The 23,107-nt window shown below is 38.5% G+C and overlaps 1 protein-coding gene across 3 annotated transcripts in view; it reads left to right on the plus strand.

Moving 5' to 3' along the window:
- The window catches only part of FGD4 (FYVE, RhoGEF and PH domain containing 4), a 217,719-nt gene that overhangs the window by 133,706 nt on the left and 60,906 nt on the right, over positions 1–23,107 (plus strand). For 2 of the 3 annotated variants that reach the window (XM_043562945.1, XM_043562946.1), the window contains exons 2-3: positions 10,644–10,796; positions 19,551–19,734. In XM_043562945.1, coding sequence (XP_043418880.1) covers positions 10,644–10,796; positions 19,551–19,734 — 337 coding nt within the window. Of the gene's footprint in view, positions 1–10,643; positions 10,805–19,550; positions 19,735–23,107 lie in introns of those variants that run through there. The other variant, XM_043562947.1, reaches the window with a different exon arrangement.

A 23,107-nucleotide genomic window follows, 5' to 3' on the forward strand; every position in this document is an offset into this window, starting at 1 on the left:
TTTTCAAGATGGTTTTGACACCTTCAGGATCTCTTTTGGTTCCATACAAATTTTAAAATTGGTTGTTCTTTCTTTTAAGTTCATTTATTTATTTTGAGGCAGGGGACAGAGAGCGAATCCCAAGCAGGCTCCACACCATTGGTACAGAGCCAGATGAGGGACTCAGACTCACAAACCATGAGCACACGACCTGAGCTGAAATCAAGAGTCAGATGCTTAACAACTGAGCCACCCAGGCACCCCGATTGTTCTGTGAGAAATACCATTGTAATTTTGATAGGAATTGCATTGAATCTGTAGATTATTTGGGGTAGAATGGACATTTTAACTATTAATTTGCTTAATCTACAAACACAGAATAACTTTCCATCTATTTGTGTCTTTTTCAGTTTCTTTCATCAGTGCTTTATAGTTTTCAGTGAACAAGTCTTTCACTTCCTTGGTTAAGCTTACTACTATTTTATTTTTTGATGCAATTGTAAATGGGATTGTTTTCTTAGTTTTTCTGTAGTTTGGTGTTGCTATATAAAAGTATAACAGATTTTTGTGTATTAACTTGTTTATTCTAACAGTTTTGGGGAAGCTGTCAGGGTTTTATATATATGAAATCATGTTTCCAAATAGTGACAGTTTTACTTCTTCCTTTCCAATTTGGATGTCTTATTTCTTTTTCCTGCCTAATTCCTCTGGCTAGGACTTCCAATACCGTGTTCAATAAAACTGGCAAGATTGGACATATGTGTCTGGTACCTGATATTAAAGAAAAGCTTTTTTAACTTTTATGCATTGAGTATGATGTTGCTTCTGGGCTTGTCATATACAGCCTTTATTCTATTGAGATACGTTCCATCTATACCCACTTTGTTGATAGTTTTTATCATAAATAGATGTTGAATTTTGTTAAATGCCTTTTCTGTATCTATTAAGATTATCACGGTGACTTTAGCTTTCATTTTGTTATGTGCTATATCACATTATCACATTGATTGTTTTGCAGGTGTTGAACCATCCTTGCATCCCTGGATATATCCCACTTGATTATGATGTATGATCCTTTTAATGTATTGTTGAATTCAGTTTGCTATCATTTTTGTTGGGGATTTTTGCATCTCTGTTCGTCAGGGATATTAGCCAATTGTGTGTGTGTATGTGTGTGTGTGTGTGTGTGTGTGTGTGTGTGTGTGTGTTGTCATTGTCTGGTTTTGGTGTCAGGGTTATGCTGGCCTCATAATGAGTTTGGGAATGTTTTCTCTTTGGCTTATGACTTTATTCTCTTATGACTTACTATAGTATTATGCTTAGATTTCCTTTTTCATTATCTTTTGTATGTCTGCTGTAGGTTTTGGCTTTGTGGTTGCCATGATGCTCACATATAACAGTCCATTTTAAATTGATAAGAAGTTAGGTTTGTGAATGCATTCTAAAACCACATTTTTAGTCCCTGCCCCCCATGTTTATATTTCTAATGTCCCATTTTACATCTTTTTATTTTGTGTATCCCTTAACTAATCATTATAGCTATCATTATTTTCACTACTTTTGCCTTTTAAATTCATACTAGCCTTATAAATGATTAATCCACTACCTTTACCATATTTACCTATACTGGTGAGGTTTTTATTCTTTTCTTCTTACTAATTAGTGTACTTTCTTTTCAGCTTAAAGTTCCTTTAACATATTTAGTACGGCCAATTTAGTGGTGGTGAACTCTGTTAGCTTTTGTTTGTCTGAAAGCTCTTTATCTCTCCTTAAATCCTGAATAGAGTTTTCTTGGTTGGAAGTTTTTTCCTTTCAGCAGTTTGAGTATATGATGCCACTCCCTTCTAGCCTGTAAACTGTCTGCTGAGAAATCTGCTAATAGTCTTATGGGTGTTCCTGTATATATAACAAGTTATATTTTCTCTTGCTGTGCTGCTTCTAAGATTCTTTATTTAACTTTTGACATTTTAATTATAATGTGTCTTTGTGTGGGTCTCTTTGGGCTTGTTTTTTTTTTGTTGTTTTTTGGTTTTTTGGTTTTTTGGGTTTTTTTTTTGGCAGGGGGGAATTCTTTGTGCTTTCTAGATCCAGATGTCTATTTTCTTCCCCAGGTTAGGGAAGTTTTCAGCCATTATTTCTTCAGGAAAGTTTTCTGACCCTTTCTCTCTTCTCTGGAACATCTATAATGAGAATGCTAATCTGCTTGTTGTTCCATAAGTTTCTTGAGCTATCTTCAATTTTTAAAGTTTTTCTTTTTGCTGCTCTGTTTGGGTGAGGTTTCATTGCTCTGTCTTCCAGATCACTGATTCTTTCTTCTGTTTCATCTACTTTGCTGTTGAACCTCTCTGGTGTATTTTTCAGTTCTGTGATTGTTATTTGTTATTCTTCAGATCTATGACTTCTGTTTGCTACTTATATTTTGAACTCTTTTTTAAAGTTCTAATGTGTTTATCCATGGCCATTACTTTGAACTCTTTATCAGGTAAATCACTTCTCTCTTTTTTATTAAGTGGTTTTAGGGGGGGGGAAGGGGCATATCTTGTACTTTCATTTGGAACATATTCCTTTGTCTTCCCATTTTGCTTGACTCTTTTCATTTCTGTGTATTAGGTGAAACACCTATCTCTCTCAGTCTTGGATGAGTGGCCTGTATAGATGATGAACTTTATTGGTAACCTTACCCTTTGTTATCTCTCAAAATTTTGTGATTGCCTAAGCAATGTGATTTATTCCTGATAGGCTACAGTTGTTGAGGGAGTCGCTAGCCTTTTGAGTCTTACAGAATGTGGGATCTCAGTCAGCCCCAGTTTCAAGCTAATTGAAAACTTAACCCTCAGGCAGCAGCTTTTAAGATATGCAAATATATACAGTCCTGCGGGACCATAATCCTAAACCCTGCTGGCCTCCAGACCAGGCAATGTTTCAAGCTAATTGAAAACTTAACCCTCAGACAGCAGCTTTTAAGATATGCAAATATATACAGTCCTGCAAGACCATAATCCTAAACCCTGCTGGCCTCCAGACCAGGCAATGTGGTCATTTCTGGGAGGAACAGGTGCGCTATGCCAAGGCCAAGGGAGGACAAAAAGGTAATGTTCCCTGGCCTACATTCCCTGAGAGGATGGCGTGTCATTTAGGTATGTAGTACCCATCCAACTGAAGCTCCAGGACAAGTAAATAATCCTTTTTCACACAAGGTTGTGTTCTGGACTGCTATCTCTGCAGTGTTCTAGAGGTAGTAGCCCACCAAGAACTGTCACTCCAATGTTTCAGACCTGCTAGGACCAGAAACACAATCATCTCTGGCACCAGAGCCAGGTGCTCAAGGGGCATCCCTGTGTGGGGTGTACCTACCTGTTCTAAGCAGGTTTGAGGGGAGTACAAAAATGGCACCCACCAGTGCATCTGTCCCTAGAGAGAGTCCTAACAACCCTTTGGCAGATACTCTAAGATTACCAAGTGAATCTCATTCATATATGGTCTAGGTGCTTTTCAAACTGCTGCTTTTGTGCTGGGTCCCAGGGTGAGTGAGTCTGCAGGCAAGCCCTTTAAGAGTGGAATCTCCATTTCCTATAGCCCTATGTTCTTCTGGATGTAAGCCCTGTTGTTTTTCAAAGCCACTTAACTTTGAAAGCTCCTCATCTCTCTGGTGTAGGTCCCAAGGATTGAAGTGCCTGATGTGAGGCACATCATGTTGCTCCACAAGGAGAAACTCCGTGTTTGTGACATCCTTCCCAGTTGTGAGTTGCCACGACAGGGGAAGGGTGTTTGGTGAGACCCATCTCTGCTTCCTCTTCCTGTATTGATGTGGTCTAATTATCCGTTACTGTAGAGGAGATGTTCAGCTAGTTTTCAGGTCTTTTTCAGGGGGAGTTATTTCACAGTTGGCTGTAAATTTGTTGTGTGGGAGATGAGTTCAGGTCTTCCTATGCTGACATCTTAAACTGCCTTCCTCAGTAATGTGGGCTTTTAGAAGGTGATAAGTGCTATGGGGGAAAAAAAACTGTACAGCTAATAAGAGTAGTAGTTACACTAAAGAGAATGGTCAGTATAGTACATATTGACAAAAGTTTGAGCCAAGATATGAAGAAGACAAAGCAATTAACCAGCAATTATCATGGCGGGGAAAGCATTGCAGCAGAGAGTAGCTAGACCAAAGGTGTACTTGGCCTATTTGAAGAACAGCATGGAACCAGTATGACTGTCATAGAATGAGCAAGGGGGCAATACTAGCAATGAGGTCAGTGGTAAAGGGACTGAGACCAGATCATGTAGTGCTTGTCAGCCCTTGTAAGGAGATGCATTTTTATCCTGTGTGAGATATAGAGCCATTGGAGAATTTTTAGCATAGGAGTGATATGATCTGATTTGGTTTTTAAAAGGGGTCTCTCGCAGGTCCTGTTTGAAAGTATGACTATCCTGGAGAAAAGGGTAGGAGTAGGGAGACCAGGTTGGAGGGTCTTGCTCTCATCCAGTTTATGGTAAGTTAGGCCAGAATAGTAGCCTTGGAATGGTGATGGTAGATGGTGGAGTTGGCAGAATTTCTTGATGGATAAGATGTTGAACAAGAGAGAAAAAGAAGACTTGAGAATGCTTCCAAGCTTTTTGGCCTAAGCAAAGGTGAAACTGCCATTAGCTGATGTGGAGAAGACTGTGAAGACAGTGGTTTGGGGTGAGTGTTGAGAGTTGAGGATGTCAGATTTGGGTATGTGGAGTGTGAGCTAGCTCTTAGACACACTAGAGATGTGAAGTAGGCAACTTGAATGTATTAATATTTCTTCACCTTTTCTTTGCTAAGCAAGTGATAAACTTTTTAAATTAAAAGCTTTTAAAATTATTTTTAAAAAATACATAAAATTTACCACCTTAACCATTGTAAGCATATAGTTCGTTGGCATTAAGTGCAATGATACCATGGCCACCATCCAGCCACAGAACTCTTCATCTTATAATGAAACACTGTACTCATTAAATAGTAACTTTCCAGGGCACCTGTGTGGCTTAGTAGTTAAGCGTCTGACTTCAGCTTAGGTCATGATTTCGCGGTTTGTAAGTTTGAGCCCTGCATCAGGCTCTGTGCTGACAGCTCAGAGCCTGGAGCCTGCTTCGGATTCTTTGTCTCCCTCTCCATCTCTGCCCCTCCCAGCTTGTACTCTGTCTCTCCCTGCCTCTCAAAAATAAATACTTTTTAAAAATTTAAATAGTAACTTCCATTCTCCCATCTCCTCAACCCCTGGCAACCACCACACTACTTTCTGTCTGATTTTGACTATGTAACTCAGATATGTGGAACCTGACAATATTTGTGTTTTTTAAACTAATTTATTTCACTTAGCATAATAGCTTCAAGATATCCATGTTGTGGCATGTATCAGGATTTCCTTCCTTTTTAAGAGTGAATAATACTCCATTGCATGTATATTTGTCCATCTGTCAATGAGTTGCTTCCATACTTTAGCTATTAGAATAATCTTGCTGTGAACATAGGTGTGGAAACATAAAGGATATGTTTTTAAACAATCTTTAATACACATATTTGGTAACTTTCATAGATTTTCTCTTTTATGTAAGTAATTTATAAGCACAGTTTCATTATAAAACATTTAAATGATTCAGTTGTACAGACAGCAAAACATGAAAGTTCCTATTCATCCTCTCTTCCTACTCTCAGTTCCCGAAATTAAGTTTGCCATGTTACTGACATCCTCTCTAATGCATTTAGGCACATTTGTGTGTGTGTGTGTGTGTGTGTGTGTGTGTGTGTGTGTGTGTGTTTAAGTTTATTTATTTTGGGGGCACCTGGATGGCTCAGTTGGTTAAGCTTGTGACTTCAGCTTGGGTCATGATCTCGCATTTCATGAGTTCAAGGCCCTCATTGGGCTCTGCACTGGTGGTGTAGAGCCTGCTTGGAATTCTCTCTCTCCCTTTCCACCCCTCTCTCTGTCCCTTCTCCACTTGCGTTCTCTCTCTTTCTCTCAAAAAAAATAAAATTAGAGAGAGAGAGAGAGAGAGAGAGAGAGAATATGAGTGGGGGAGGGGCAGAGAGACAGGGAGAGAGAGAATCCCAAGCAGCTCTGTGCTGTCAGTGCAGAGCCTGATGTGGGGCTCAGACTCACGAACTTAGGGGATCATGACCTGAACTGAAACTGAGAGTCAGATGCTTAACCGACTGAGCACCTAGGTGCCCCCGTATCTTCATTTTTAATGGGGCTCCTACTATACATATTTTTCTATAATATTTGTTTTTTATTTAATAATAAATACTAATTAGAGATCTTCCCAATCTTATTTTTCTTTTTCTGTTTTTAACAACTATGTATATTTTCCATAATGTTGCGTTGACTATTCATGTACATATACTTTTACACATTCAGGACGATTTCCGTACATTAAATTCCTAAAGGTAGAATTCCTAGGTCCAAGGAAATTTCTGAAACTGTTGATCATATTTTCTTTTCTAAGATCCTTTGTGGTTTGCTTATCATTTTTCTGGAGAGTTTATTATGGAGCTCCAGAAGTTTGGGAAACAAATAGTTTTCTAAAATAAATTTCCTAACAGTGAATTTGTTCCCCTTGGCAAAAGAGTTGTAAACCATGAGTTTTATTAAAAAAATAAATAAATAAAAAACAAAAAACTAGTTGATCTCTTAAACTAGGCATTTTAGGTAACACATGGGAGATAATGACTCTTCCTCAAACTAATGGGACAAATGGGGAGTTTTTGAAAGGATAATAGGAAAACACTGTTGAAAAACGTCTTATGGAGTGCTTGGGTGGCTCAGTTGGTTAAGCATCTGACTCTTGATTTTGGCTCAGGCCATGATCTCTCATATCATGAGTCTGAGCCCTATGTCAGGCTCTGTGCTGACAGAACTCGGAGCCTGCTTGGAATTCTCTCTCTCTCTTCCCCTCCCCTGCTCACGCTCACAAGCTCTCTCTCTCTGTCTCTCTGTCTCTCGCTCTCTCTCTGTTTCTCTCAAAATAAATTTTAAAAAAAGTCTTATAATATTTTCCAGTGGAGAAACCTGGCAGACACCACCTTTCCCAGGGACCAAAGTTAGTATCAAATGTGATAGTCACATTGATAACATGCAGTGATGTAACACTGTTTACAGATGGGCACATTGCCTCTGTGATGTCCTGCCCTCAAACCCATAAACCCAATGTAATCATGAGACAACATTAGAGAAATTCAGTTTGAGGGGCATTGTACAAAACACTTGACTGTTACTCTTCAAAAGTGCTAATGCTCTACAAAACCAGCAAAGACTGAGTAACTCAGGTTGGGGTGCAGTAAGGAAACAATGAAAACTAAATGCAATGTGATATTTTGGATCAGATCCTGTAACAGAAAGGGTATTAGTGGAAAAATTTGTCTTTATAAGACTTGTTTTTATAAATGTGTTGTAATAGATGCTAACTTTAGGAACCTGAGTGTAGCTCCCTGTAAATCTAAGAATATTTCAAATTAAGTTTTTTTGAGGTATCTCTTCACTCTGTATAGTGTACTCCTAAAAAATTTGTCATCCCTGTAAAACTGCTTCTGTCCTCTTAAATCCAAGAGATCCTCTTGTCTCAAGGAGTGAAGTCCATTGAGCTTTTACGGACTAGAGATTTGGTGCAGTTGGAAGAGATGTTATGAATGGTTGAGGCCATGTAGACATGGCCATAGCAAAGTCATAACAATGTGGTCTGGGGGCATGAGCGGTACTATGGCAAGAGATCAGGCATGAAGAATCAGAGAACTGAGTGGACTTTGCTTTGGAATGGATAGCCAAAGAGTAAGATGTGAAAAAGCCACTCAAGAATGATTTGGCAGAGTATAACAGCTTAGAACAAAATTTTGCAAATAGGAGACAAAGTCACCCTAACTAGTCATTATCTGCCACTCACAAGTATGATACAAAAGAAGACAGATAAACTTAAGCTGTAGTGGCAACCTCTCCAGTTGGAACAGGGAGCCTTATGCAAAGATGAGGCTGGATTGAGAATATCTGAAGCCTTTTGCAGTTAGCCTATGTCTAGACATTGCTTACAGAAGATATGACCCAGCAAGCGTAAATTAGTAACCCAAAGAGGAATGCAAAATGGGTAGGACTAGTGGTTGAAACTGGATTACCAATACTCAGGAGGACACATTATTTAAATAGAACACTTTCCCCCCGCACTAACATAACGTAAACTAGTTGTATCTGTGCCCAAGATTAACTGTTTGGTCACCTTCTTGGTAAATTGGAATCTAAAAGTTGATATAAAATTTCTTGAATGGGTGGACCACCTGGTTACAATTTTGGTTTCAGTTCTGTATTGTGCAATTGGCACCCAAATAAGAACTGTCTCCAAATGTGAGTAGGCTGAGTGCGTCATAGACACTCAAAAGTCTTCTTTTGTATTGCTATTCCAAAGTGTCAGAGGATGAGCAATTTAATAAAATGGTCCTTTTTTATGGCACATTTTCTTTACCATGATGTGTCTGACTTAGAGCAGTGGTCAGCAAACTTTTCCTGTAAGGGGCCAGACTGTAAATATTTTTGGCTTTGCAGCCACAACTAGTCTCTGTTGCCTATTTGTCATTGCCCTTTTTCCCCCCCTTAACCCTTTAAAAATGTGTTTTCTGTGTCTTTAACCATATTTTCATACTTTGTGATAGTGGCTGAAGTTTGTAGACTGGTATTAAACAATGATCTAAAATCAAGTTTCTGGCTGTAGATTTTTTGCCACTGGCAAAAAAAAATGTTATAAACATGACTTTAATGGATTTATAACAGAATATGTAGTTGATCTCTTACTGCAGGCATTTTGGCACATTCGTGGGAAATCTTCTCTAATAAATATGACACCTGCATAAAACACATCATGCCCTGAAAGTTTGCTCTCAGGAAATTGCCTAGTTTTTAATTTCAAGTTATTATTTATTCAAGACTTTTTTTTGTTTCTAAATAGGCTAATTATTAAAGTGGTGTCATCTTTTAATATGTAAGTGTTGATCTATTTTTCAAAGATTCAGTATACTCCCGTTTCCTCATTTAACCCATTAACTGCCTTCTTTTTATAGATTTGTTGCTATAGATCACATTCTTTCAGTGCCTCATTTTACAGTTGCGTTATAGTTTCTGCCTCTGACTTGGAGCTAAGCTCTGGCTTTTCACTCTTTTGTCCCAAGGCCACACTTCCAGACCCCAGAAGGTGGCCTTTAGAACCACCAAACCATCCTTGAGATCACTGTGGAACCAACATCCCAATGCTCCTAAAAGACTAAGTGGTTGGATGTCATGCTACAGATTTTAGAGATAGACTTTGCCTACTTCACCCAGTTCTTCTAAAAAAGTAGATAGGCTCACACATTTAAAGATTCAACCTTTTCTTTCTTCTGTTCACAATTGCAGTAATATGCTGTCAAATAATCTCTAGCTCTTGCATTCAAAGCCTTCTGTTTGGCTAAAGAATGTTTAATCCAGCCAGCAGCTCATTTTAGCAGAAGGGTGTCTGATGAAAACCCACTTAATTTGTTTCAGCACTGGGTCTCTAAAACTTCTTGACCATACTTAAAACTGTTAATATCTTCTAAAACTTGTTTTACCAAGATAAATTTCAAGGAGAATGCAGAAAATAAAGCAGTAGTATGTGCAGATTTTAATCAATACTGTTTAATAATCAATTGAAATAAAAGGGAATTTTTTTACTCAGTAAAAAGTTGATTGGGTTTTATTAGCTTTTCTTGTTTTGAATAATTAAGGCTTTTTATCTCTCCTAGTTTTCTTTTTAGTTATTTGGATTCTGTAAAAATGAAACTCTGTTTTTAAACCAACGATAGTTTCTTAAATGGATCATGATCTCCCTGGTAGAAATTGTATTTTCTCCTAAGCAAGGTCTAGTCTATTGTTAATATCACTATGTCAACTGGAAGAAAGGAAAGTTTGAGTCGTATAAAGAGAAAGCACTGGCACACGATTTCTTAAAAAGTCTCTGAAACTTAACAATTAACTTCTTAAATCAGGACTCAGAAAGTTGATCTATTTTTCTACATCTTGGTCTCATGATGCCTTTCAGTATCGACATTTTAGAGTTTTGAGCTATAAATATGACAGTATAATCGGTATAATCCTTTTGTTGAAAACATGGGTATTAGCTTACAGATGTAGAGCTGGACTCTGGTAAACTAGTGAGTGAAGGAAGGGTATATGTATTTTTTCTTTATTCATCGAGCCGTTCTTCTAGAGTCGTTAGGTCAGCTGTCATGTTGGTGCTTTCCTGCTTTGTTCTTGAGAGTCACTCAATGACTGGTGACTGGCTGCTGGAAAGGAAAGCTTTCAGCAGATTAATGCTGGGGCCCTCCTGTCTTCTCCTTCACCAGTAGCAGCTGCATTCTGCCCTTTCTGTGGCCCTGAAAGGAAGGGAGGGAGGAAGAGAGGGAGTGTGTGTGTGGTGGGGGAGGAAGGGGCTCGATCTCTGTCAGCGTGCATTACCGAGGTTTCTCAACACATGGAATGAGATCTTTCCCAAGAAATTCTGTCAAGGCCAGTACACATGGGAAAAATATTTCTATGCTTAGTCTTGTAACTGTGATTGTTTTTGTTTTACGGGATAAAAAGGAATTTAGGTCATGTGACATAGCTGTGCTCCACCTCTGTATTTACCTGTCCTTTCTTTTTCAACTCTCCCAGGCATCAGTACCTGTCCAAAGATCACTCTAGTTCCACCTTGTGTGAAAAGCAGCACAACCCCACGGGTTGATCAGAATGTGTCTGATGAAGAGGCTCAGGGAATAAATGGAAAAACGCCAGCAAAACCCTCAGCTGCAAGTCCAAAGCCACAAGGTATGCTGGTGGGTTGTTTTTTCTTTTTCTTTTTCTTTTTTAATTAGATTGGGTGTTTTGTTCATTGATGAAGGCTATCCAGAAGAATGATAATGACTAAGAAAGAGTTTTAAGCTTTCAATGGGAGGAATTGGGTGCATTTATTTTTTTCAGGGGAAAAAAAATCAGTCTCAGGCAGAGTTGGGTATTTGTTCTGCTCCTAAAACACCTTATACATTTTTTTCTCTTAGGGTTCTTTTCTCATTGCTAGAATTACTGTCCCTTACAGGGACACTTCATGTATTATGCTTGACCTCATACAGGGCCTAACTTACTATTTGCATAATAAATGTGTGACAAATGAATGAGTGCTGTCACAAAGTCAGTATGCCTTGCTAGATTTCAGAGGATCTGTGAAACAGATCATTGTAAAACCGTGCTTAACATACTTAGTAAATGTGATTTTCTACTGTTCAGGAACTGGGGCTTGAAAAGGCTTCACAGAAATTGAAATAAATGGCTCATCCATTCAGGAATTGAGCAGCCAACAAGGGGAGGAAACAATTATAATGGTGGAAATCTTTGAATATTTTGTTCAGGAACCATTTCCTTTTAGCAATAAATTTCTGGTGAACCAGGTATTAACTGTGAGAAGCACAAAATTACAGTTTTGATGGTACACAGTAAGGCCTTTGGAAACGTTAACACAAAGCTAAGCTCTACTATGATTTAATGTGTAGTTTCTTCCGAATAAATTTTTATTTGTACCAAATGCTGAGCATTTTGATTTATGTTGTATTAACTTTGGTCTCTTTCCTGTTCTTGCAAGGAAAAAAGTGTTATAGAGAATCTATCATAAAAGAGTGACTGTTACTCTTTAAAGTTCTTATGTTTTTAGGATTTCTGAAAGAGACCTTTAAAAGGGGCTTATCTTCCAGATTATGGGACGTTTCCTTTTTGTTCTCACTGGTAGCTGTATTTGTAGTCGTATCAAGTATGACTGTCAAGTAAGGTCAAATAATTGGTGCTTCAGATGAATGGTCCATTCATGAGTTTATAGCCTTTTATTTTGGCCATATCTCTCCCTATTTAATTCATATGAATATGAACATAGACGTTTTTTTGAGCATGATTTAAGCTGTTTTATTTACAAAATACAAGGTTCCCTCTTGCTCATTAGACCTCAGCTGACAAAGATCAAATGAGGTAAGACTATAAAAAATGAATGCAATTCAGTTTTATGTAATTGCCCAGATCACAAACAGGAATTTCATTATTTAATAAAGTCTTTTTTGGGAAGATGCATTACTTCATTGTTTTTCGTAGTTCATTGAGATAAATTACACAAGTGTCCTTCCTGAGCTGTGTGCCAAAATAATCATATTCTTTAGGGAGACAACACTTGAGCTTGCTTTTGCTGTTTGTAGCTTAATGAAAGTTTAATAGAAGTCAGTATTTTGATATTTAAATACATATTTACTTCCTGTTTTGAATATGGGTTAATAAATATAATTTTATATAACTATAGGGACTATTTTCAGATTTTAAATAAATGACTTTAGAGAACATTATACTTTAAAAGTACTCTCACTCATTGTTTGGCCCTTCCCTAGTTCCCCAGCTAAAATTTTAACCCCACCCTAACCCTTGATATTTTGTGTTTCCTCAAACATATGTTTTCGCATTCACTGCAGTCTGACCTAGAATATATTTCACTCATCCATCTTAGTTTTCTTCTGCCTTTGTACTGCCAGTCCCTCCATAGCAGAGCAGGCCTTCAGCAACACTTGTTGAATTGGCTCCCTGCTCCATTACCACGTTTCCTCTATTTTGTTTCTGCTGTTCTTTGCTTAAGACTTGCAAGAATGTGTGCCATATAGAGAAAAACATTCGGGAGAGAAGGCTACATCTTGGTATTGTCAGATCAGCTGCCAAAGAGATTGGGGACTACTTATTGACCAAATGAAAGTGTTCTCCACCCTCTAGTGGAGAGAAGCTTAGTTTTAATTTCTCCAAACTCTTAAGAATATTTGGATAACTGAAGGGGAGAAAGCAAAGGGATATCATGGGGACTTCCTGCACACATCAAGAGATTATCACACTGATATCTTTATTCCCACTTAATTGCAAATCGTGAATGGTGAGCCTACTGATGCTTTAAGCTCCATTATGTAATTTTAATTTAATTGAAGATGCTTATTTCTTTCTTGAGAGAGAGTGCACACATGAGTTGGGGGAGGGACAGAGGGAGAGGGAGAGAGAATCTTAAGCAGCGAGGCTCAGTCTCAGGACCGATCTCAGGACTTCTCAGCACCGTGAGATCACAACCTGAGCCGAAATCAAGAGTCAACACTCAACTGACTGAGCCACCCAACGGCCCTGAAAATTCTTATTTTAGATAAGTGTTCTCAACTGGAGACAATTTTGCACCCCCACCCCGCACCCCAGCCCACCCACTCCATCCCACCCCACCCCACTGCCCATACTTGGTATTGTCTAGAGAATTTTTTGCTTGACACCATTTGTGGGAGTTTCTAATGGCAGCTAGTGGGCAGAGGCTAGGGATGCTGTTCAGCGTCTTACAATGCACAGGCCAGCCCCCTCAAAACAAAGAATTATCAGCTATGAAATGTCAGTAGTTTGAGAAACTCTGATCTGGATCCTCAAAAGAGCTCATAAATAAATGTGGTTTTTTTTTTCCTCATGTGGAGTGCTAATAATAGCATAGCTACAATCTATTTTAGTGATATTTATTTTATTTATTTTTAAAATTTTTTAATGTTTATTTTTGAGAGAGAGAGAGAGACTGTGTGTGAGCAGGGGAGGGGCAGAGAGAGAGAGAGGGAGACACAGAATCCGAAGCAGGCTCCAGGCTCCAAGCTGCCAGCACAGAGCCTGACACGGGGCTCGAACTCAAAAGCCATGAGATCATGACCTGAGCCGAAGTGGGACGCTCAACTGACTGAGCCACCCAGGCACCCCAATTTTAGTGATATTTAAAAGGAAGCACAATATTAAATACATTTATTCATGGTGATTATATACTAACGTGTCTGGAACAATATCAGGTTTCTATTTTTGTGTTTACTAGTAAGTAAGTCATGGGGATATAGGGTACAGCTTGGTGATTATAGTTAATAATACTGGATTTTGTATATTTGAAAATTGCTAAGAGAAGAGATCTTCAAAGTTCTCATCACGTAAAAAAAAATGTTAACTGTGTGGTGATGGATGTTAATTAGACTTTGGTGATCATTTGGCAATAATACAAATATTGGATCATATTATACACCTGAAATGAAAATAATGTTGCATGTCATTATATCAATTAAATACCAACAAGTATTTTTGAAGAATTACAGTTTTTAAAACAATAAAAGTGCTAAATTTTAGATGAGATAAGCTTACATTTGAATGTAAGTAAGAGCCTGTAGCTTTTGAAACGGATTCCTTCAATAGTTAGGGCTTATTTTGCCTCAGCCTCAGAAATACCCTAAAGCCTTGGAAAACAATGGTTTATTCACTTCATACCAATCCTACCAGTCAAACAAATAAATTACTGAGCAACTTCCAACATAAGTCTTTATTCTTGTTTACCACTTTTAATATTGGCCTATTTCCTGCCATGCTAGACATAACTCAAAATAACTTCCTTAGCAATTAAAGCTAATAGTTCTTTTTCTCTTAGGAGCTTTGATCCACAACATTCTTCGTAGTTAATTATTTTGATAGAGCCTACATATTATCACTTATCAATCATTAAACCTTAATGTTTAAAAAGCATCATGAACTTTGAAACATTATTGCCTAAATAATTTAAGTAAATGTAAAGTACTCAAACCTATTCCATTTGCTCTTAAAGTAAAGCATTCTATGTGTAATGTCACATTTTTAAAGTATAATATGTTATAAATATATAATGCATTACAAATAGCCAGCTATATAGGACGCCTGGCTGGTTCAGTTGGTAGAACATGCGACACTTGATTTCAGGGTCATGAGTTTGAGCCCATTTTTTTTTAATGTTTATTTATTTTTGAAAGACAGAGCACAAATGGGGAAGGAGCATAGAGAGAAGGAGACACAATATCCGAAGCAGGCATCAGGCTCCGAGCTGTCAGCACAGAGCCCGACGCAGGGCTCGAACCCGCAAACCACAAGATCATGACCTGAGTTGAAGTCAGACACTTAACCAACTGAGCCACCCAGGCGCCCCTCAAGCCCCATGTTAAGCGTAGGGTTTGCTTTAAAAAAAAAAAAAAAAAAGCCAACTATTGTTTTTCATAGTAAGTAAAATAAGAGTAACCAAATCCTCTGGTAATCCCCAAATTTAAACTATTAATTTGGGGTTTTTTTTCATGTTCAGTAATTATTTTGGATGATTGGATTTTTTTTAATGTTTATTTATGTTTGAGAGACAGAATGTGAGCATGGGAGGGGCAGAGAGAGGGAGACACAGAATCCAAAGCAGGTTCCAGGCTCCGAGCTGCCAGCACATAGCCCAACACGAGGCTCGAACTCAAAAGCCACGAGATCATGACCTGAGCCGAAGTGGGATGCTCAACCGACTGAGCCACCGAGGTGCCTCTGGATGGTTGGAAATTTTTAAGTAAATTGTTTTATTGTACTTATGGTCTGTAAAATTGGCTGTAATAAGCCCATTTTATTTATAGTCAACTAGATAATGTCAAACTTAGCATGTCCATAACTGGACTGCTGATCTTCCCTCCAAAAATTGCTTTACCTGTTTTGTCCCTTGATGAAAATTCCATCCTTCCAGTGGTTCAGGCTGAAGGTCTCCAGAGTCATCCTTGATTCCTCTCTCTTTCTCTCATACCTCACATTTATTCTTCCAGGAAGTCTACTTTTATTTATTTATTTTTTAAGTTTATTTGAGAGAGAGAGAGAGAGCATGAGCAAGGGAGGGGCAGAAAGAGAGAGAGGGAGAGAGAATCCCAAGCAGGCTCCACACTCAGCACAGAGCCCCACACAGGGCTTGACAACTGTGAGAACATGACCTAAGCCAATGTCAACAGTCCGAAGCTTAACTGCCTGAGCCACCCAGGTGTCCCAGGAAGTCTGCTTTTAAAACATACCTGGAAACCAACGTTCCTCACTACCTTCTTCTAAGTACTCTTGGCTCTTGGCTGAATTTCCACAGTACTCTCCTGACCCTTCTCCCTGCTTCTCCCCTGTTTCTCTGCATTGTCAACATTGCAGCCGGAGTGACACAGTTGGACAGAAGTCCTGTCATGTTATTTGTCTTCACAGAAGTCTGTGGCGACTTCTCATTTCACTCAAAGTCACTATTCTTACAGGGTTCCCCAAGATTCTACATTATCATGCCCTCCCTCTGACCTCAGTACCTACTCTTGCCTGTTTGCTGCTTTGACTTCAGTCACATTGGCTTCCATTATCTCTAGCTTGTTCTCTACTTGATGGCATGCTCTTCCCAAGGTAACTCCCCCAACTTCCAGTCTTCTTCAAATTTGCACCTTTCAAAGAGGCCCCCTATGAATGCCCTACTTAATACTGCAATCTGCACTTCCTACCATATTCCAGATCCCTTTAATCTTGTTCTGAGCCCTCCCCCTTCTTTCTTAGCTCTCACCACCTTCTCATATATGGTTTACTTATTGGACTTTTTTGTTTCATTTCCTTTGCTCATTGATAAGATCAAGTGGATAGAACTTAATACGTATTCAGTAATACTGAATTAATTTAAAAATTTTTAAAGCTCTGTATAGATATGTAAGAATTCCTGCAGGATATATATTTTGGAAATGTCAAGTTCTTTTTTTTTTTTTAATTTTTTTTTTTATTAACGTTTATTTATTTATTTTTGAGACAGAGAGAGACAGACCATGAACAGGGGAGGGGCAGAGAGAGAGGGAGACACAGAATCTGAAACAGGCTCCAGGCTCTGAGCTGTCAGCACAGAGCCCGACGCGGGGCTCGAACTCGCGGGCTGTGAGATCATGACCTGAGCTGAAGTCGGACGCTTAACCAACTGAGCCACCCAGGCGCCCCTGGAAATGTCAAGTTCTTAATGGTTCTGTAAATTTATACTCCCTCCCAGAATGTGTGAGATTTCATATTGTCTGATTCCCTCACTGACATTTGGTATTGTCAGATTTAAATTTTTTGGTTAACTTGATGGTGCTGAAGTAGAATCGTATTTTAAATTTAATTTTCATTTCCCTAATTATTAGCGAGGTTGAACACTGTTTTTCTTACTTTACATCCCTTAGGCTACAGCAGGAAGAAGTAGTAAGTTAAGTTTCAGGATTGAACTGCAGGTGCTGATAGAACACCGAGGAGATGTCCAGAGAGCATTTGGAAGTTGGGTAAAAAAGATGAGAAATGGTGAGAGAGGAGGTGGGGGAGGGAAAGACAGTCATTTTTACATCAGTTACAGTTTTTGACCAAAATACACATTATTTCCCCCTAGGACCGTGTTTCTGATGCGTTAGCCATTCATGTATCATCTTGAGATTTTTGTCATATACCTGTAACATTTGTACTCTTTTATATAAGATGTGCATATTTACTTTATTTTCCATTTGGGTTGTCTCCCTTTGCTGAGATAGATGCCTCCTCTGTGCTTCTAAAACACTCCAATGCCCACCTTTCCCAACATCGCTAAGCTGTTTCCTCACTAGACGATGAACTCCTTGATGACACTAATTTGTTCCTTCGTGTATTCCACAAATTTGCCAAGCACTGTGCATGCGGTTACTGTGAATATATTTGTGATCAAAATAAACTTGTTTCTTACCCTCACAGAATGCCAATCTTGTGAAAGAGAAAGCTTTATATCTCTAATATACTTACTGTTTTATTTCTGGTTGGTGCGATACTGTTTGACTACCTAATCATAATAATTTATTATAAACACTTTGGAGAAAAAGTACACTATCCTCTGAAACAGTTTAAGAGAGAGGCATAGTTGAGACAGGAAAATGCCTGATATGTATATATCTCCACAGGAAATTTTTCCTTAAAATTGACAAATGTCACACTTATTTAGGTATGTATCATCTTATTTGAGTTTTCTAAGCATCTAAGAGAGTCTGATATGTAATAAGTAAGTAATGTTCACTGAGTAAACTCTGGATGGATGAGTTACAAGAATTTCATAACAATGTTTATATAACCATTTTTACTGGGCTATAAATAACATATTCATTCCCTTTTTTGAATATTCTAATTAGGAATGTTGAAATTATTTCTGATATTAAAACTGCTTTTTTGGTGGGATCTTGTCCTACTTTGCTATTTTGGTATATATTCTACACAGGAAATTTTTCCTTAAAATTGACAAATGTCACACTTATTTAAGTCCCTTCTTTTTCACTGGATACTATATTTAACCATCCCCACTGAGCAGATCTTGGAAAATAATTCCATTTCCATATAAAAGAAGCATATCATTTTTTTAATCAGGATTTTCTTCTTGCCTCAAAAGGGAATGAGGTGAATTAATTATTCCTCCTCTAGTTCATTGTGATATGTTTTTCTTCTTCTTCTTCTCTGAAAGAATTGATAACTGGCATAGAAATGATGACATCTGGGCCAGTGAGCATCAGGCAACTGTCAGCTAGCCGAGTTTATAGAAGAAATGAGATGACTAAAAACCAGGATAACCAGCTGGGGGAAAATGGGGCATGTAATTAGGAGACATGATTCTCCTCCCTTCTTTTGGAAGTTAGGAGAAGGGTTTAAAAAAAGAAAAAAGATGATTTTATTTAATTTGTTAGAACCAGTTATAGAAAAATACATACATGTTCTATAATCCTTTGCCCAGAATGTTAATCTAAGAGGCAAAGTATATTGATTTTCAAAACTGAAGTAATTCCTATACTGGTAAAGCACTTATGGCATATTATATTTTCTCATCTACAGAATTCCTCATCTGTTAAGAGAAATTCTGTGGATTTTAGTATTTCAGGAAATGATCTGTTAACTGAGGGAAGGGCTTAGTAGTAAGCAGCAAATCTGTGGTGTATTAATACAAGCCAACAATTAACATAGCAGACAATACTAGTAGAACTCCTATCACCCCCTTTTGCTGGATGTGTGATGAGGAGCAGTGCTGGAGGAGGAAGGAGCTAGAGTCTGGGTACCAGTCATGGAATCAGATCAGCCTTATTCCTCCAGGCCAATCACTTAACCACTCTGAGCCTTCATAGACATAAGAAGTGAGTAACGCTACCTACCTCAAAGGACTGTGATGCGAAAGATTTCCTCTAAGATCAAATGAGATAAGGAGTTTTTGTTAAATGGGAAGATGCTACAGTAATTACTGTTGTTTGATGTTGTTTTGTTGGCTTTTATGTCTACTAGCTTTGGATTCTGGTATATTACTTATCACTCTGTTGTTAGAAAATCTGTTTTGTAGCAAGCAGTGTATCCCTGGGAATTAGTTTCAAACTTAGTACTTTGTTTTCTCTGTTTAGATAAATAACTGCTATGTTATCTCTAATAGGCTTGGGAAGGTCATAGAAATATATAGATCCTTAGATGTTTAATAAAGCCATATTTAAAATGACCTAAAATTAAAAGAACCGCTTGATTCTTGGAGATGGGATTTCCACAGGACACAGCGAATGTCTAAGATAGATGGAAGTCTGTTGATTAAGATTCAGTACAGATTTGACAGATCCCTTTACAGAAGCTTGATAATGCTGAAGATTTTTGCATGAGATATGAAATATGTTTCTTGTGGAACACATCTTAGTGAAATATTCAATTCTTTTCATTTTTTGTCTACAGTGCCTCCAAAGCCATTACATCTGCAGAATCCACCTTCGTCTAATATACACCAAACTCCCAGGCATAAAGCTTTATCTAGTGCAAAACCAAGGATGGAGGAAGTTAAACCTGCCTCTGCTTCTTGTGTCTCAAAAGAAAAACCCAGCAAGGTATCTGATCTCATCAGTCGCTTTGAAGGAGGCAGGTAAGAGCTAATATACAATGGGAAAAGGACGTGGGGAGAGAAAAGCTGTTTGTTTCATTTTAAGATGATAGAGTAATAGATTCTGTAATTCAAAAGTATTTTATTCTACTGGGTTTGGTAGGCTTTTGGAAAGAGTAAATTTTAAAAATATTTAAACTTGCCCTAATATGAATTACCATTTTCTGTATATGACCGGTATGTAGCACTCTGTGCCAGAAGCTTTTTTATCATGCTGTGTGCTGTATAGATCAATAGATACACTCTCTCATTTCCTTTGTATCTGCCTGTGTCACTCTGGGTTACTCCATTGCATCCTCCTGTTTGTGGCTAGATGTCTGGGTCGGAAGAGCAGGAGGTTGCCTCTGTCTCTTTGTTTCTCACTTTGTATGTTTGTGCATGTAGTTTCTGCCGGCCTGTGCCATCTCTGTGGCCTTCTTTCTGACCCACTTTATTTAACAGGAGTCTTCAGTACCCATTCAGTCCCTAGTCCCCTCTCTTCCCTCCTTTGTAGGAGGAGATATTGCCAGCAGCAAAATGCATGCTCAGTTTTGCATTTATTAGATACAATTTTATATTCTTTAGTCCTAATGTTTCAAAAAAGTAGGTGAAAAGTGTATTTCTCACTTAAAGATAAAAATAAACCCATATATGACCTCAGTTGCTTTTTCTTGGAATGCCCATCACTGATAGAAGTAGAAGTTTTTTAAAAAAAATTTTGTCAGAAGGATTTTAATTTTATCTGTCACCAAAAGTCTGTATTTAATTAAGCAACATATATAGCCTCCCTTTCATCCTTGAAGCTAAATGTTTCCATTTATTCTGGTGTAATACTTGGGAATGGTTTCCCACTGGGTGATTTCATGATTTATTTGCAGGATGTATTGTTATTTATATAGTGGATCATAGCTTGGAAATACTTCAAAAATCTTCTGAAAATTGTGACCAAGTGCAAAACTACAATGTCCCTCATTTAAAATGCTGGGGTGCCTGGGTGGTTCACTCGGTTAAGTGTCTGACTTGGGCTCAGGTCATGATCTTGTGGTTCGTGGAGTTGAGCCCCATGTCAGGCTCTGTGCTTAACAACTCAGAGCCTGGAGGGTGATTTGGATTCTGTGTCTCCCTTTCTCTCTGCCCCTCCACCAATTTGTGCTCTCTCTCTCTCTCTCTCAAAATGAATAAACATTTAAAATAAAATGAGACTATAGTAACAAGTTCTTGACAAAAGGAGTCCAGAAGCCTGTCTTCATTTTTCATTCCCAATCAATTGTGGGAACTTGAGTCATAAACACTAAAACTTCAACATCTTTCCCTCTGAAGTAGGAATTTTAATACCTTTGCTACCTTAAATTATAGTAATCTTTACTAGAATGATTTAGGAAAGAACAGTTAAATTTTTTTTCTCAGGGCAAGTTGATTCAGTAGCACAGAGAATGACCCTTAACGTGTGCAGATTCCCAGGGCCAAATCCAGTGACTGCATAATATCAGGAAATATCAGGAAGGCCTGGAGCCCGGACCCCTGTCTGTAGTGCATACCTGGTCTGGGGGTGGCTTTAGAAAGCCCATGGGGCACCTGGGTGGCTCAGTCGGTTGAGTGTCCGACTTCAGCTCAGGTCATGATCTCGTGGTCGGTGAGTTCGAACCCCACGTCGGGCTCTGTGCTGACAGCTCGGAGCCTGGAGCCTGCTTTGGGTTCTGTGTCTCCCTCTCTCTCTGCCCTCCCCCGCTCATGCTCTGTCTTTCTCTCTCTCAAAAATAAATAAACATTAAATAAAAAGATTAAAAAAAGAAAAGAAAAGAAAGAAAGCCCTGAGTGGGTCAGTATTAACAGGTTGAGCCTTCTGATTCTCACCATTTTGGTAACCCAACTGTTTGCTTTCCTGCCCATACACAAAATGGACATAGTTTTTCCACCTGTTAATACCAGTTTTCTTTGACTCTTTCAAACCTCACAGATTCAAAGTCATTTTTTGATGCAAAGTTTGAAGGTTGTATCTAAAGAGAGATGTTGTGGCTTAGGACATGTTAAGCAAACTGGCTTTAAGTGTATATAGAATGTAACGAGCATTTTGGCAAATCTGGTGAAGGGGTGTTACTTATAGCAGAGTCTGCTGCCGGTTTTAAAAAACGATTGTCTGTTCTTAGTGAGGTATTACTAGTAGGAACTGGCCCTAAAAGTGTGTGAATGGGTTAGCGTTGCATTGAGTCTACAGGACTTGAATGGAAGTTGTATTTCCTGTTGAGTGATGTCCATGCGCCTACAGTGTGTGTGTAGCTCTCAGGTTTCACCCCAGTTATTACAACTCAGACTAGCATTTTGTGGAATAGAGATTCATCAGGCCAAGTTACCACAGTAAACTGACAGGAAGAGTGGGATCATAGACCACCAACTATTAGACCACCCTGTTAAGACTTTACCTAGGAATCAGAATTTTGCTCTGCAGTAATGCAGGTAACACTATTAAGATGAGTGATTTGGAGGATGTCGTTGGAGCATGTAAATTTTATTTACTTATTTATGTATTTATGTATGTATTATTAGGTTTTTTGGTTTTTTGGGGTATAAGACAAACTGGTATTTTTAACCTATGAAAGATTTCAGGATTATAGAAAGAAATAACATCTTCCGTGAAACTGAACACTGGTTTTCCTAAGGCACTTCAAGGCCAACTGTTTTTCCGCACGGTCTGGCGTCCACAAACCAGCAGGAATATATGTATTGGCTCAACCACTGCTTTTACTTACCTCTCCCCACCTTATCCCTATCCCACCTCTACCTGCATATCCCCTGCATGTTACTTATTACAGGAAGTTCTTATCTTTCATGCCTAACTATTCTTTCCAAAAATCCCAAACAAGTCTAAAGTTTGGTTCAGAGGATCTGCTGAGGATTTTTCTGTTGGGTTTCTGGACACTGATGTGGGCAGGAAAAGGAAGACCATACCATTCAAATGTCCAAAGACTGCTTGAGAAATTGTCTAGGCTAAGGGTATACTCTCCCAGCAGGCAAATATTAATGGTGGAGTATGTGATATTTATTTATATTGACAACGACCAACTTTATATATGTGACATTTTCCCCTGCCAGATTTTTCCTTCCCTTCCTGTGGTGCTGAGCTTACCTTGTCTTTTTTTCCTCCCTCATTACCTTATTGCCGTCTGTTGTTGTTCTCTGTTCCATTCTCCAGTCCAGATCAGCAGTGTCCAGGAGGAGTAGAATGAAGGGAGAAGGAAATGCACATCTCAGCACTGTCCATGAACCGTGTTGCTGTGTCCTCTACCCTGTAACGTCGGTCTGCTCTGGGGAAGAGGCCACCTCTGGACTTTATTCCCACATTTTATATGCAGCCTGCTTACTTGCTTCTCACTCCATC

Source organism: Prionailurus bengalensis, chromosome B4, assembly GCF_016509475.1.
Source record: "Prionailurus bengalensis isolate Pbe53 chromosome B4, Fcat_Pben_1.1_paternal_pri, whole genome shotgun sequence".
Lineage (NCBI taxonomy): Eukaryota > Metazoa > Chordata > Mammalia > Carnivora > Felidae > Prionailurus > Prionailurus bengalensis.